At 34.5% G+C, this 15,692-nt stretch overlaps 1 protein-coding gene across 1 annotated transcript in view; it reads left to right on the forward strand.

The window, feature by feature from the left end:
• The window catches only part of LRRC7 (leucine rich repeat containing 7), a 496,206-nt gene that overhangs the window by 211,598 nt on the left and 268,916 nt on the right, over positions 1–15,692 (forward strand). The window contains exon 4 of the mRNA XM_059899299.1: positions 2,839–2,956. Coding sequence (XP_059755282.1) covers positions 2,839–2,956 — 118 coding nt within the window. The remainder of the gene's footprint in view (positions 1–2,838; positions 2,957–15,692) is intronic.

The raw sequence follows: 15,692 nt of genomic DNA on the forward strand, positions 1-15,692 counted from the left end.
AGCCTTCATTTGGCTAATTTGTGCTGGCTCTTAGGTGATCCATTTTTTATTACCTCTTCCAGAAATACGTTCATGAGTCAACCTTGTCACCATCATCAACATAACTGAGGGCAGATATTCTACCAGTGTGTTTTCATTATATCTGATATTTACCTTGGCATAGTCATTAAGAGTCTTACTTTAATTAGCTATTAGAGTTGCTGTTTTATACTATATTGAAGAATTACAGCTATTTCATGATCATTCTTTACATCATTTTCATTCAAAACTTGAATATTGAAAGAATCATTAAAATGTCTTCTTAATTTCTTTGCCACTTTATAGACATCATGACTCATATTCAAGAGTTCACTGCTTGTTTATTAAATTTAGATTCCACTGAGATTGTTTATCTGTCTGAAACTTCCAAACCAGTGAAGTACCACTCTCAGCTGGAGCTTAGCACTCTCTTCATTTTCTCTTTACTTATCTAAGTATACTTTCAAAGATATTTATGCAACATACACTATGTAAAAGACACTGTGCTAGTCACTTTGATATATACAAAGGTGAAACAGGTTGACACCAAGATGAATCAGACATGACTCCTGCCTTCAGAGACCTCTTCATCTAGAAAAGTAAGAAATAGATTATTATACAGGTATATTTCTGTTTCTGTATTAACATATAAATATTAATAATTGCTAACAGTTATCAAGCTCTTACTATGTGCCAAACACAGTTTTACACTTTTACAAGTAATTCATTTCATCAAATTCAAGGCCATTGATTATAAGAAACACCATTACCATTATTGTAGTACCACTAAGAAAAAAAAAACACTGCTTACAAATATAACAATGTTGATTGGAAGATGAATCCCAAACAGCAAAGATGTTAATACATGAAAAAGTGCAAGACTTAGAACTGATGACATATAGTAACTCATTTAATCCTCTCAACAATCCTTCAAGTTAGGCAATGTTATTGTCCCCATTTTACAGATGAGGAAATTGATAGAATTCAGAGATATTAGGTAATTTTCCCAAGATCACACAGCAAGTGAGTAGATAAGTGGGGATTAAATCTACATGAATCTGATTCCAAATGCCATGCTCTTAGCCTCTCTCAAGATCTTAGGATCTTGGATTCTCTTATGTAATAGGGTGTTCAGGAGTGCCCAAATCTTTTGTTCCTGATGTGGCTTCATTTAAAATTGAAGAAGAATATAGGGACCTCTAGTAATTCTTGAGATAAACTGAGTATTTAGTTGAGATGAGGCTTGAATTTGCAAAGCAAAAAACAGTTTTGAAAATAATTTGTCTGAATTTTACATAAAATGGTTATAATAATCAGACTAAAAAGTAGTTAATACATCTTACCAGTATCAGCCAAGAGGCAATTGATTTTTTTAAGATATGCATCTATAACTAACCACATTGCATGTAGTGCAATGGTCCTAACAGAATGATAGAGACTGGACGAAAACTTAAATTAACTTTGGCCATGAGTGTAGGCATTTTTTTTTTTCTATTTTTAAAGGGAAAATTAGTAGTTAGTGGAAACTATCCATCAAAGTTCTCTTTTTTAGACTTTATAAAAAGAAGTAGCAACATTTCTATGGAGAATATTGAAATCCTAGTACTACATGAAGTATTGCAAATAATCTTTGTAAGGAGCCAAAAGCAAGTCAGCCAAAAGCAAGAAACTACGTATTTTATCTTAAGTAATAACCAGCACAATCTATTTTTTAAAAAGCTAATGAGTTAAGAAATAACAACCACATACTACATTGTTTTGCCTATAAATTATGAATTACATTTAAGAACAAGCAACAGTTAAATGTACTGTGGGCCAATTGCATAGTCATGGATACCAGAGACTTCATCTGTGGAAATTCAGCAAAACACAATTAGAAATGTCAAACAGAAAAGATCTCATTAAGATAATTCTTCCAGAAATGAATCAAAAATTCTGTCCCAGCTGTTCAAGTCTTGAGTAGTCAAGTGAGATGGACATAGCTAAAAAATCTAACCATATTGTTTCCAGAAATGTGATACTGGAAACAACTACATAAAAATAACCAGATCACTAGAGTGTTTGTTAAAAATGAAGATTTTGATCTTTATCCCAGACCCACCATATCAGTACTTCTTTGGGTAAAGCCCAAGGACCCACATTTTAACCAAGCATCTTCACCCACCAATGATTAAAACCATGCTGGATTTGGGAACCATTGCATTAACACTTGACTCTTCCCCATCTAGTACTTTTGGATTGGTGGCAGAAGTGAACCAACCACTAGTGGTTATTTTTCACCAAGTATCAGAGATTAAATATTTCATTTGGTAGATATTTATGAAGCAGCGTGGGGACACACAAAAGAAATGTGAGCTCATGTATTCAACTGTATTGCAGTTCTTGCATGTCAGATAAACAACTGTTCAACATGATTAAATGGAAGTAATTTGTGGTTGTGGAGAAAGAGAATTGAGGTAATCCTGATAGCTGTGAGAATAAAAAGGACGGGGCTACTCCAGAAGTTATTTCAAAGAAAAAAATAAATCAATTGGTTCAGTGGCAAATTGAACACTAATGTTAAACAGAAGGGGAAAAGTAGAATACCTTGGGTGGTGAATGTGGGTAGCAGAGAGTAGGGAGGTACTAACATGGTGATGGAATGTGAAAAAACTCTGAAGAGAATCCAGAAGATGGGTGTGGAAGAAGGTGAGCCTTTTGGGGTTGGGCCCTTTTACTATCACATTTGTAAAGATGGTGAATTGAATTTTGTTACTAAGTTTATATATGAATGGATTTAACCAAATTGAGATCTAACGAATTATTATTTTCTTTTTACAGCAATTGTTCAACTGTCAAGCTCTAAGAAAACTAAGTATTCCTGACAATGACCTTTCAAATCTGCCAACCACTATTGCTAGTTTAGTTAACCTTAAAGAACTCGACATCAGTAAAAATGGTAAGATTCTCATTTCATTTCTAAATAGCTTGATTTTTTAACTGAAAATATGTTTTAATGTTTTCTCTTAGCAAATGATATACACTTTTTCTTTGATTTTGTTGCAACTCTAACTTAATTTTTGATGAAAAGCTAAATCCTGAATTATAAATCGAAGACAGAAAATTTCTCTCCCCTCTTACTAATGTCCCTGACTCACTCAGGCCTTATTTCCCTCTGCATTCAGATATGTGATTTAATCTTTTCTAGACTATTTTACTGACTTTACACTGCTTATTTTCCTCATTCTCAGGGTAAAATTTTTTCCAACATGTCTCAAGTATCACCTGCTCAATGAGGCCCACCCGTTAACCCTTCTTGGAATTGAATTCCCAGTTTCCTTTACTCTGCTCCATTTTTTCCCATAGCACTGACCATCTTCTCAATATATATGATTTACTGATTATTTATGGTCTTGTCTATCTTCTCCTGCCCCAAAATGCAAACTCCATTATGTGGCAGGAGGGATTTTACTCTGTTTTGGTCACTGATGTATCTCAAACGTTTAGAGCAATGCCTGGTGAATAATAAGTGCTCAGTAGTATTTGTTATATTTTTGGCCAAACTTGTTATGTCTGGTGATTTTGTTGATATTCATGTTGATGATCTTTTCTTCTAAATGTTTGTGGGAGTCTCCTGCGTCCTAATATGTTCATTAAATCCTCATTTCCTTCCATACAAACTTGGCTTTCTGTTTTATTACAATAAAGCAAGGATCAGTCAAAAAGAGTTATGTCTAGGCACTATGAGGATATAAAACATGACCCCTTCATCATTAAGCTAGTCGGTTAAACTTTGTGTGTGTATGTATGTATTGCTTTGGTAACTTCCGTCAATATGCTTGGTGCCAAAGGAACAGGCATCAACAAAACAGATCCCTGCCCTTATGGAACTTACATTCTAGTACATGTGTTAGACATTAAACAAATAATTATGGATGATTAAATAAACAATTGAGTGTGAAGATACATTGGAGGTGAAGGATATGCATACTAGTAGGACATAATCCAGTCAGTGTAGTTAAGTTACCCTAAGAAATGATAACCAAGCCCAGACAGGACAAATAAGAGTTGTTATTCAATGGGTATAAAGTTTCATTTGTGCTGGATGAATAAATTCTAGAGATCTGCCATCCAACCAACATAGTGCCCATAGTTAACCATACAATATTGTGCACTTCAAAATAACTGGTCTTATTATGCACTAGAAGCAAACCCTATGTCCCTTCCTTGTTTTATTTTCTTAATAGTCTTTATGAGAAACTGACATACTATATTTTTAACTTGTTTATGTATTGTCTAGATTCCCCTAACTAAAATTAAAATTCAGTGATATTCTAATTTTTTATTGTTGTCTTGGTCACTGATACATCTCTGCTGCCTAAAACAGTGTGTGGCACATTGTAAGAGTTCAATAAAATTTATTGAATGAATTCACGAATGAATGGTCCTTCTGGAACATCAAACATTTGTTGAAATGTACCAGTTTAAATGGCTAGTGATTTCTTCAATTCAAGTCTATGAGAGTCATAGAAAAGTTTACAGTATCACTGGGGAAAGAAGACTAACACCTACAAATAATCAATGAATATCAGAGTTCAAGTAATGCATATGGCTTGAGGAATTCCATGAAGCACAGTAGCATCTGAATAAAGGAGAGCATTTCATTTGAAGGAAACAGATAGAGTGCATGGGACTTCCTTGGCAGTCCAATTGTTAAGACTCTGCACTTCCACTGCAGGGGGCACGGGTTCGATCCCTGGTCAGGAAACTGAGATCCCACATGCTGTGTGTTGTGGCCAAAAATAAATAAATAAATAAAATTTTCAAATAGAGTGCAAATGGGGGACACACACATCTTTCTATACCAACTTGATTTATCACTTAGAGGGTTTTCAGGAAGCCAATCCTAAAAGGACCATTTGCCGATTTACAGAGAGAACAGCAACTAGATTTAGGCCCATTGAAAGATGACATAAAGGCCTACATTTATTCTTTTAAAAATAGATTTACAGGTCACATATTATTATGAATTGATAGTTCTGTACTTTTTAATAACAAATAATGCTATTTATATACATTCACACATCAAATTCTATTTTCAAATTACAATTTCTGAGAAATGTCATATGACCAAATATAACACATCCCTTGGCCTTCATGCAGGTTTGGCTGGATAGTTCATGTAAACAAAAAATCTATCTTGTTCTTAAAGAGAATCAGAAGAAAATTCATCACCAAATATAAACACAAAACTCCTAAGAAATATGACATTTTTATGAGCATTATAATCATCTCCTAGCGGTCCTCTTGCATCAAGAAATTTGTGTTGTCAATATGTAAACTGCAGGTTATACTCCTACTTAGAAGTAAGTCTGTGAGCATCATTAGAAGTCCTAGTAAGTAGTATTTAGGGACTTTTAGACTTTTAGCTATGCTTATGATTGCTGTACTGTGGAAAAAGACAGAGCAAAGCATGGCAAATCATTCTGCAAGGTTAGTATAGTACAAAAGGTTTGATGAGCATGATGACATATCAGCCATTGCTAGAAGTGACACAAACAGTAAAAGATTTCAACACATCAGTCCTTTCACAAAATCATACCTAAAAAGCTGTCACTGAATTCTGTGGCAGAGACCTAGACAGTTACTTAAGGAGCGCAATACATCCTTTGGGAATCTGTCAAGTGAAGAAAGAGCAGATTGCAGAAAGTAAATGCAGTGTCAGCATCACAGTTTGACAAGGCTAGAATAGCCCCAGTGGAAAAGAGTCAAGTCATGAGAGAATATAATCAGTATTGGGATTTAGGGACAGAAAATGAATGTTTATTTGGAGGCAGGGACTCATGCAATTGCTAGTCAATCTAGGTAAACACTTGCCTGACTTGTGTTGGAATTTGATGAGTGACCCTTTATGAAATTAATTCAATTGGAGCCTGAAGTTAAATCTGATCTTGGTTGTGCCTGTGCCTCCAATCTTTACTTGTCATGTCTAATTATTCCACTTATCCTAATTCACCATTCCACCTTCCATAATTTAAAAATACTATTTTATATTAAAACCTTTAGATAAGTGAACTCTTGTGGGCAGAAAGGTATCTAGAAATTTTTTGTGAATAGCTTTCACTACCTCTCTAATCACACTGCCAACGAACCCATCTCCCTTCCATTTCATCCCCAGGTAATGCCAAGCTATCATTCTCAAATGCATCAGGCTGGTTACTGTGACACAAGAAATGATACTATTTTCTCTGCCCAAAATATTTCTTCCTCCTCCCACTGTTGTCCCTCATCAACCAGAGTCCTCTTCACCTTTAAAAAGACATCTCTGATGTTATGTATTCTGGGAAACTTTCCTGACATCCTATACACAAAGAGAATTAATTGCTTCTTCCTCTGTATATCTTTATACTTCCGTTTCATTTTGTAATTTATTTTTTTAATATTTCAAAAGGTAAATTTTATTTTATTGATATTTTCAAATTTTTTGGCTGTTTAAAAGACACAGTTTTTTATTATTGAAATATAATTGATACAATATTATGTTAGTTTCAGGTGTACTACATAGTGATTTGACATTTGCATACATTATGAAATGATCACCAAGATGTCTAGGAACAATCTGTCCCCATACAAAGTTATTAGAGTATTTTTTTTTAAATTAATTACTTTATTTATTTTTGGCTGTGTTGGGTCTTCGTTTCTGTGCGAGGGCTTTCTCTAGTTGCGGCAAGCAGGGGCCACTCCTCATCGCGGTGCGCAGGCCTCTCACTATCGCGGCCTCTCTTGTTGCGGAGCACAGGCTCCAGACGCGCAGGCTCAGTAGCTGTGGCTCACGGGCCCAGTTGCTCCGCGGCATGTGGGATCTTCCCAGACCAGGGCTCGCACCCGTGTCCCCTGCATTGGCAGGCAGATTCTCAACCACTGTGCCACCAGGGAAGCCCCTATTAGAGTATTATTGATCATATTCCTTATGCTGTATATTACAACCTCGTGGCTTATTTATTTTATAACTGTAGGTTTTTACCTCTTATTCCCCTTCACCTATTTCTCCCAGTCCCCATGCCCTCCCCTCTGGCAATCACCCATTTTTTTCTCTGTATCTAAGAGGTTGTTTTCATTTTGCTTTGTTTTCTAGATTCTAAACGTGAGATCATGCGGTGTTTGTCTTTCTCTATTTCACTTAGCATACTACCCTCTTGATCTATTCATTTTGTTGCAGTTTCAGAGATTTTTAAGGCTGAGTAATACTCCACTGTATATGTATGACACATCTTTATCTAATCATCTGTGGATGGACATTTCAGTTGCTTCCATATCTTTGGTATTGTACATAATGCTGCAATGAACATTGGGGTGCATATATCTTTTTGTATTAGTGTTTTTGTTTTCTTTGGAAAAATACCCAGAAGTGAAATAGCTGGATCATTTCGCAATTCTATTTTTAATTTTTTTTTTTAATTTTACTGGAGTATAGTTGATTTACAATGTTGTGTTAGTTTCAGGTATACCGTAATTTAATTTCTAAATATCCCTATGTATTTGACAAGATTGTAAAACCCTTGAAGTCAGAGACTATCTTATTCATTTCTCTATTTGGAGCTACTAACACAATACCTATACATGGCAGGTGCTCAGTAAATGTCTGGTAGGTAAATAAACATTATACTTTAGCATTCTTTTAAAATATATAATATATTTTTATATTATATTACATTAGGGACCCTGCATAGTATAGGGTCCCCACCTCTTATACTGGGATCTGTTAAATGTTGTAACTGAGTGCTGGAAAAGACAGAAATGATGCTGCAATAAATGATGAGTAACCACTAAAATCAGCTCCAACCTTCCATATAGAAATATATTTAATATTCTTGTTCTTGGGAGAATGACTACTTCATGTCAAGTTTTGACCTTTCCCTTGAGCTTTAGACTAGTATAGCCACCTGCAGGCTGGACATAGCTATAATATGTTCCATAAACCCCTCCAAACATAACGTATTTAAAACGAAGCTCATCATCCACCCCAATCTGCTTTTCCTCCATTATATCCAGTTTTCTGTTAATGTTACTATTATCCACACAGATATTCAATGCAAAAATCCATTCTTTCCTCTGACTCCCATATGCATTAAGTCACCAAATTCTACCAATTTTACCTCCTAAATGTATGTCTAGTCTGTTTCTTTCTTACCATTCCCATTGTTACCATGTTAATTTAGTGTCTTGTCTGTTTCCAAGACTGGTTTACATAGCCTTCTAATTGGTCTCCCCCTCCCGTTATCGCCACCACCATTCCCAAACCTATCCTCCACAAAGTAGCTTCAGCACTTTCTAAATTGTAAATATGTCTAGGTGGCTCTCCTACTTAAGACACTTCAGTTGATCTAGGCTAGAGCATAGGCTCCCTAACACAGCATTAAAAGTTCCCACAATTGACCACCTACGCTTCCATTCCATCTGCGCATCTCACAAAGATGATTTGTACTTTTTAACTTTATGGTCTAGATATTGAAGAGCTGCCTCAAATGTTTAATGCTGTTGCAATAACTCTGTGACTCTATTTATATAATTTCCTCTGCCTAAATCACCTTTCACACCTCTTTTCACCTGGTTCAAACTTACTTATCATTCAAAACTCAATTTACTATTGCAAACACTTGACACTTAGTTATATTAAAATATTTAGGTAGGGACTTCCCTGGTGGTGCAGTGGTTAAGAATCCACCTTCCAGTGCAGGGGACATGGGTTCAATCCCTGGTCCAGGAAGATCCCACATGCCACGGAGCAACTAAGCCTGTGTGCCACAACTACTAAGCCTGCTCTCTAGATCCTGTGAGCCACAATTACTGAGCCCGCCTGCTGCAACTACTGAAGCCCACGCACCTAGACCTGTGCTCCACAAGAGAAGCCACTGCAATGAGAAGCCCATGCACAGCAAGGAAGAGTAGCCCCCGCTTGCTGCAACTAGAGAAAGCCAATGCGCAACAATGAAGACCCAACACAGGCAAAAAAAAAAAATCTACGTAGCTTTAATTTTTTAACAGTAAACATTTTAAGCATGAAGAAAATAATATGAGACACTAGTGTGCCCACCATGTAGATTAAAGTGATGGCATTTATTATAGATATAACACTCTAGCTTTTCTTTATTGAAACTTGTAAATTCTCATCTCCATCCCTTTTTCCTTCCTCTGAGTTAGTGTGTTTAAAATTTCAATGAAGTGCTAACACATTGTGTGTGTTATTCTGCAAGTTTTCATTCTACATTATGTTTCTAAAATTTGTCCTTAATGATCAATGTGAATATAATTGCACCAGCATAGTACCAAAGTTCCCACTGCTCCATATCCTTGCTAATACCTGGGGTTATTTGATATTTTAAATGTTGGCCAGTCAGATGGATATATAAGGATAGCTCAATATTTTAATTTATATTTCATTAATCACCAGTGAAGTTGGCATTTATTCATTTCTTTTTATTAGCAAGTGTAGAGTATCTTTCTCTGCAAATTGACTTTTTTGGTCCATTTTTACTTTGGATTGTTTGTTAGGTTCTTGGTGATTTGAAAGATTTATATACTGTGAACACTAATCCCTTATTGGTTAAATAGGTTACAAATATCACCTCCCAGTTTGTGGTTTGTCTTTTCGCTTTGCTCGGGATGCCATTTGTTGTAAAGAAGTTGCCAATTTTAATATACTAAAATTTATCACTCTTCTCTTTTGGGCTGTATTTTTACAGCTTATTTAAGAAATTCTTTCATATGCTAATATCATAAAGATGTTTGTCTACATTTTCTTCCGAAACTATTAGTTTTCTTTTCACATTTAGGCCTTTAATTCATTTGCAACTTATCTTTTGTGCTATATATTATCAAAATTTATTTTTTCCATATGAATAGATGATTAATTGTTCCATCAACATTTATTAGTCTCTTGTTTTCTCACTAATTTATGAATATACCTATTTTACATATAGAAGACATTTTCCAAACTCTTTGTCTTGCTCCATCAGCTTACTTGCCTATTCTTGTACCAATATCACGTTGTTCTAAGCATTATAACTTCATATTAAGTTTTAATATTTGATAATACAAGTCTTCTTTCTTTTTAAAATGTGTCTCGCTGTTCTTGGTACTCAGTTCTTTATATAAATTTTAGGTTAACTTGTTGAAGTTCACAAACAATCTATTAGAATTTTTTTAATTGTCTTGAATTTAAAGATTAATTTGGGATGAATTGATATCTTTGTGATAGTAAGTATTGTAATCCGTGAACATGGTACTTACCTCTAATTAGATCTTATTTTGTGTCTTTCAATAAAGTTGTGATTTCTTTCAAGAAAGAGCTGCACACATTTCATTAGAGTTATCTCTGAGTAGTTTTAAGTGTCTAGTTTTATAAATTGTATTCCTTCTATTTTTATTTATTTATTTATTTATTCCGGCCATGCTGCACGGTATGCGGGATCTTAGTTCTCTGACCAGAGATCGAACCCGTGTCCCCTGCAGTGGAAGCGTGGAGTCCTAACCACTGGACCGCCATGGAATTCGTGTATTCCTTTTAGAAATTTTAAGTAAATTTTAGTTGATCCTATATAGAAACATTGCTAATTTTGATATTTTGATCTTACAATCAGCCATGGTGCTGAAATGTAAGTTCTAATGTATAACCAGTAGATTCTTTTGAATTATTGTGTATAAAATCATATCATCTGCATGTGACAATTTTCTTTTCTTTCCCATCCTTATACCTTTATATCTTCTTTTTTTTCGAATTTTATTTATTTTTATACAGCAGGTTCTTATATACATATTAGTGTATACATGTCAATCCCAATCTCCCAATTCATCCCACCATCACCCCCATCCCACTTCCCCCCTTGGTGTCCATACGTTTGTTCTCTACATCTGTGTTTCTATTTCTGCCCTACAAACCGGTTCATCTGTACCATTTTTCTAGATTCCACATATATGCGTTAATATACGATATTTGCTTTTCTCTTTCTGACTTACTTCACTCTGTATGACAGTCTCTAGGTCCATCCACATCCCTTTATATCTTCTTGATCACTTTTTTATAAGTTATAATTTCCTGGGAAATAATCTATTCCATCATCCAGATGTTCAATTTTATTGTAAAACATTGTCAATAGACTTCTTTTACGTGTTTTATAAATCTCTACCATATCCATGGCTGTTTCTTTCTTTGTATTCTTAACGTTTTTTAATTGTTCCATCTATCTTGTATGTTTTTATCTCCCATATGGCCAGAGGTTTTTCTACTTTACTAATCTTTCAAATAATACTTTTTTGACTTATTTGTCTCAATACTGGTTGGTTGGCTGGCTTTTTTAAATAATTAATTTCTATTTTTCTACTTTATACTGCAGCTTTTTTATTATGCCCCTCCTACTTTCTTACAGTTTACTCAGTTGTTTTTAGTATTCCAATAAACTTGCAGCTTTTTTAGTTATCATACTATTTTTATTGAAATATGTTGCAGACTACATAGTCTGGATGATTTCTCTTTATTCATTGACTTTCACATTGTGGCCTAGGATATGGTCAATTTTTAAAATATTCTTGGTTGCTTGTGATAAAAATACATATTCTCAGATTACTGAGTACAGGCTAGGGATCATCTAATAATATTCTTTATTCTTCACTACATTATAGGCTTTTCTAGGACAAATACTGTATCTTAGTGATTTCTATATGCTTGAACATTGAAAGCAGATTTCAACCTCTTGTGTTCAATAAAGATTCTAGTCTTTCTTTTCAAAAATAAGTACATTAACCTTTATCTTTCTTGAGAGAGAGAGAGAGAGAGATAAATAAATATTCATGCTGCGTGTAAATCATCCTTCCTCTCTAAGGAAAATTCCCAAAAATTACATACAGCAATCCATGGGTAAATCATTGGCTTTCCATGCCAATGGATCTTTTATCCTTTCTTCCTCAGATCTTAATCCAACAGTAAAACTATAATCTTATGTCCATCAGAGATAACTGCATTTTATGATAGTGTGGTATCTGAATAAATAGTCTATTCCTGTTTGCAGAGCTGATACATGGTCATAATGGAGTAAATTGTTTTGTATGATAAAGCAAGATAATGAATGATAAGGTTTAATTGGGCAGTGATTCAGTTTTAAGTCTGATTGTTGATTTGTCATAGCTTCAGAGAGACTATGACACTCTAATTTAAGGACTTCAATGAAAATGAATTAATGTGAAAATGCTTCCTAATTCTGCAGCAATTAAGTGATTTTTCTCTCATCCTCTAAAACTTATTTCTATACAAGAATGAATTTGAACAGCATCATAGTGGGCCAAATCACTGTTGTTAGTTATAATGAAAGGCGATCAGAGTTGAAGGTATTATTATGTGTTTTACTGACTTGCCAATTATTCCACCCATTCCCCAAATGCATACAAAACACTGAAGACAAATAATATCTTCAGCTTTCAGTGAAGAGGGGGAGTTTCTCTCAAACACACTAGAGAAAGAAGATATGAGTAACCAGTTAAATGATGAAAATCTTTAAAATTTTGAGCATATTCAGAAAAGAATAGAGACTCTAGTAGTGTATATATAAATTCTTAAGGAAGTCTATTTTGGGATGCCTTATGTGGGTTGGGGAGAAATTATTACCCTGCAGTTGTTTTCAATTAGCAATAAATATGCTCTTTGATGTTTGGCAAATCATTAGGCCATTTGTTTAGAGTAAAACTTATTATTTTGTCCTATTAAATACCTCACTTTCAACGCTCTTAATGTGCTATTTATCTGAAAATCACTAGCACTTCCTTCACTGTAAGACTACTTTCCTTTCTACAGAGTCTACTTCTGCCCAAGATTATAGTGTTAAAATAGAGGATTGACTCCTCTATTTCCATAGAGGAATATGATGGCAACAAAAACCAAGTCTGTTCTCCTGCCACCTTCTTAGCTAGATGCCAGGATTTTTAACTCTTTCTAATGTCTTCATGAGGAAATAAAACCAACACATAATTTTTATGTGTGTTGCCAGCACTTACTCCATGGGGGATAGAGCTTCCAATCTGGTAATATATTTAAATATAAGGGAGAAAGGAACTGCTCCCCCCCACCTCATCCTTCTCACGTCTGTGTTGGGCTCTGTAACCTAGAGTCAGCAGAGTCTTTCCTGAGCTGATTGATTAACCTGTCTTCGTGTGCCCCAGTAATTCCTAGAACTTGTAAAATAACAGAATTGAACTGGCAATGAAGCATTGTGAGTCCTCTCTCTACTAGGCCATACTCCCTCGCAGCTTCAGGATAAACTCCTGAAAAGAGCTGCTGCACCTTGCACTGTTTCTAGACTCACAACAGCCACTCTCAAAGTGCAGGCATAGTAAGTGCTCAGTAAAGCAGTTGACTGATAATGACTGAAAAAAAATCATTAGCCAAAAATGAGGTAAGATTATTAAATAGGTCCATTTAATATAGTAGTGACTCAATATATTTGTTGTTGAAGCGGAGGGAAGGTGGGGAGGGCAGGTGTCATTTTAACTCCTTTTGACTAAGTCTTATTCATTCCTCTATAAAAGAACTTGTTGGTCAAGGTCATAAAGATTTCTCAAAATTTTCTCTAGACAGACATGTCCTAAAGGCAGAATCAGTTGCATGATTGCCTCTAAGTATTGATTACTTCACCTGCATTGGGCTTTTCTCTTTATAATGCCACTAAAATAGGCAGAGTCTTACAGGAGACCTTTAACTCTTCTTGCTTGGGTTCCTCCTGAGTTCTTGGCTACCTTCACTTGAAGGGTTGGAGGTAAAGCAAATCATTCCAGTCTGTTTGTTCTTTTCTCTCTCTCTCTCTCTCTCTCTCTCTCTCTCTCTGTGTGTCTTTAATATATGACTGGCCTGTACATTTTCTCCCAAATTTACTAACCTAATTGCTGGATGCTTTTGCTTTCTCCCATATAATAGACTGTGTCTCTGAAATCTAACTCTAATCAGTACTTCCTACATAATAGAGTATTGCCTCATTTACCAGATATCCTTGGGGAATGTGGGTTTATACACAAAATAATTTTCCAAAAAAAATTACAGTTTATCCTTTTACACCTCAAATTTTAAAATTTTATTTGAATCATTCTGAATGGAAATTATTCCAAAAATGTTTCATATCACATTATTTTCTTTCAATGAGTATGATGAATGCAATTGAACCTTTCCAGGTTGACTTGAGTTCATTATGGTTTGTGTTATTAAATTTTTTTAGTATGTGTAGACGCTTTCCTCTACACAAAATAAGAATGGTAGACTTTAAGAGTTCTGGTATTAACTTTGTAGTTTTTCCCATCACCTCCTTTATTATCAGACCATGAGTTATCAAGTCTTCATATCGACATTCTGCCTATTTTGAGTAACCCCCTCTTCTTATTTGTTCCTTCTAATAGCTATTTGTTAAACTATATATAAAGAGGACATAGATTTGGAACTAAGCTTATAACACTTGTCAGTATAATAAATTCAGAAATAAAGAACATTATGACCTGAGCAATGCACTCAAAGTTCCAGAAAGTTGATAGTATTATCTGAAATTTGACCAAAGGTAATCAGAGAACAAATACAGTTTACAGTGCCCCTATAAGAATGCCACATGGTCAATCTTGAGTATGCATTAAACTCAGAGTTCTAGAAAGATGGGGCTGTTTGTATTTGACCTGGAGAGTATGTATGGAACAAATCCAATATATTGTGCTCTATTATGAATGTTGCATTGTCAATTTTGAGTAGCTAAAATTTATACCCTCAAATAGTTTAAATCCTGGATTTGATGGAGGCAGCTTAATAAACATATAACGTGATAGTGTTTAGAATAAGCTTGGCCTGGTTTCAAAACCTCCGAGCCTCGGTTTCTTCATTAGTTTAAATAGCAATAATAAATCATCTTATAAAATTGTTTGGAAGATGAACTAAAGCAAAGTGCTTATAATGTTTCCTCAGTAAATTCCATTCTTTCTGCTCCTAAAACTAATCCAATTTACTAGATATCCGAAAACCTGCCTGCTTTCTCAAAATTGAAAAAAATATATAAAAATTGGTATCACATTTAAAATATCAGATGAAAATATTAAAGTGTTATCAATATATATCCCTCCTTTTTTATACAAACTATAAAATTAAGGTTTTAATCGTTTTTCAGCCTATGGCACTTACATCATAGGGTAGACCATTTGGGCTGATGATACCTCTAAAATTCAGAGAATTCAGAGAAGCATTTCAAAATGCACTATCTATAACTATTATCATGTGTACAGGTTTATATAAAATTTGTAAAGTAATAAACATAAACTTTAATGCATTTGAGAGAACACTAAATCATTTAAAATTTGGTATTTGTAGGAAGTCCTTTATATTATTTTTGTATGAAAAGAGAGTTACCTGTTTAATCTTAGAAAAGGTAATTTGAATCTAAAGCATCTGTACTTAAGATCGTGTGTTTCTTTCCATGTTTGTAGTGTTTTATTTCATTGCTTCAGGATATTGATGCAAAGATATAATTAGATCCAATTTAATAGACACTTGCTCAGTTTCTGTTGTTTTCCTAGGTCTGATCTAGGTACTGTCAGGAATATCAAGAAATTGAATGTCAACTGACTCCATCCTCCTATCTTTCCAGAACACTCCCTCTTATACCACTCCAACCCTCCTTTGA

Source organism: Balaenoptera ricei, chromosome 1 (assembly GCF_028023285.1).
Source record: "Balaenoptera ricei isolate mBalRic1 chromosome 1, mBalRic1.hap2, whole genome shotgun sequence".
NCBI classification, from domain to species: Eukaryota; Metazoa; Chordata; class Mammalia; order Artiodactyla; family Balaenopteridae; genus Balaenoptera; species Balaenoptera ricei.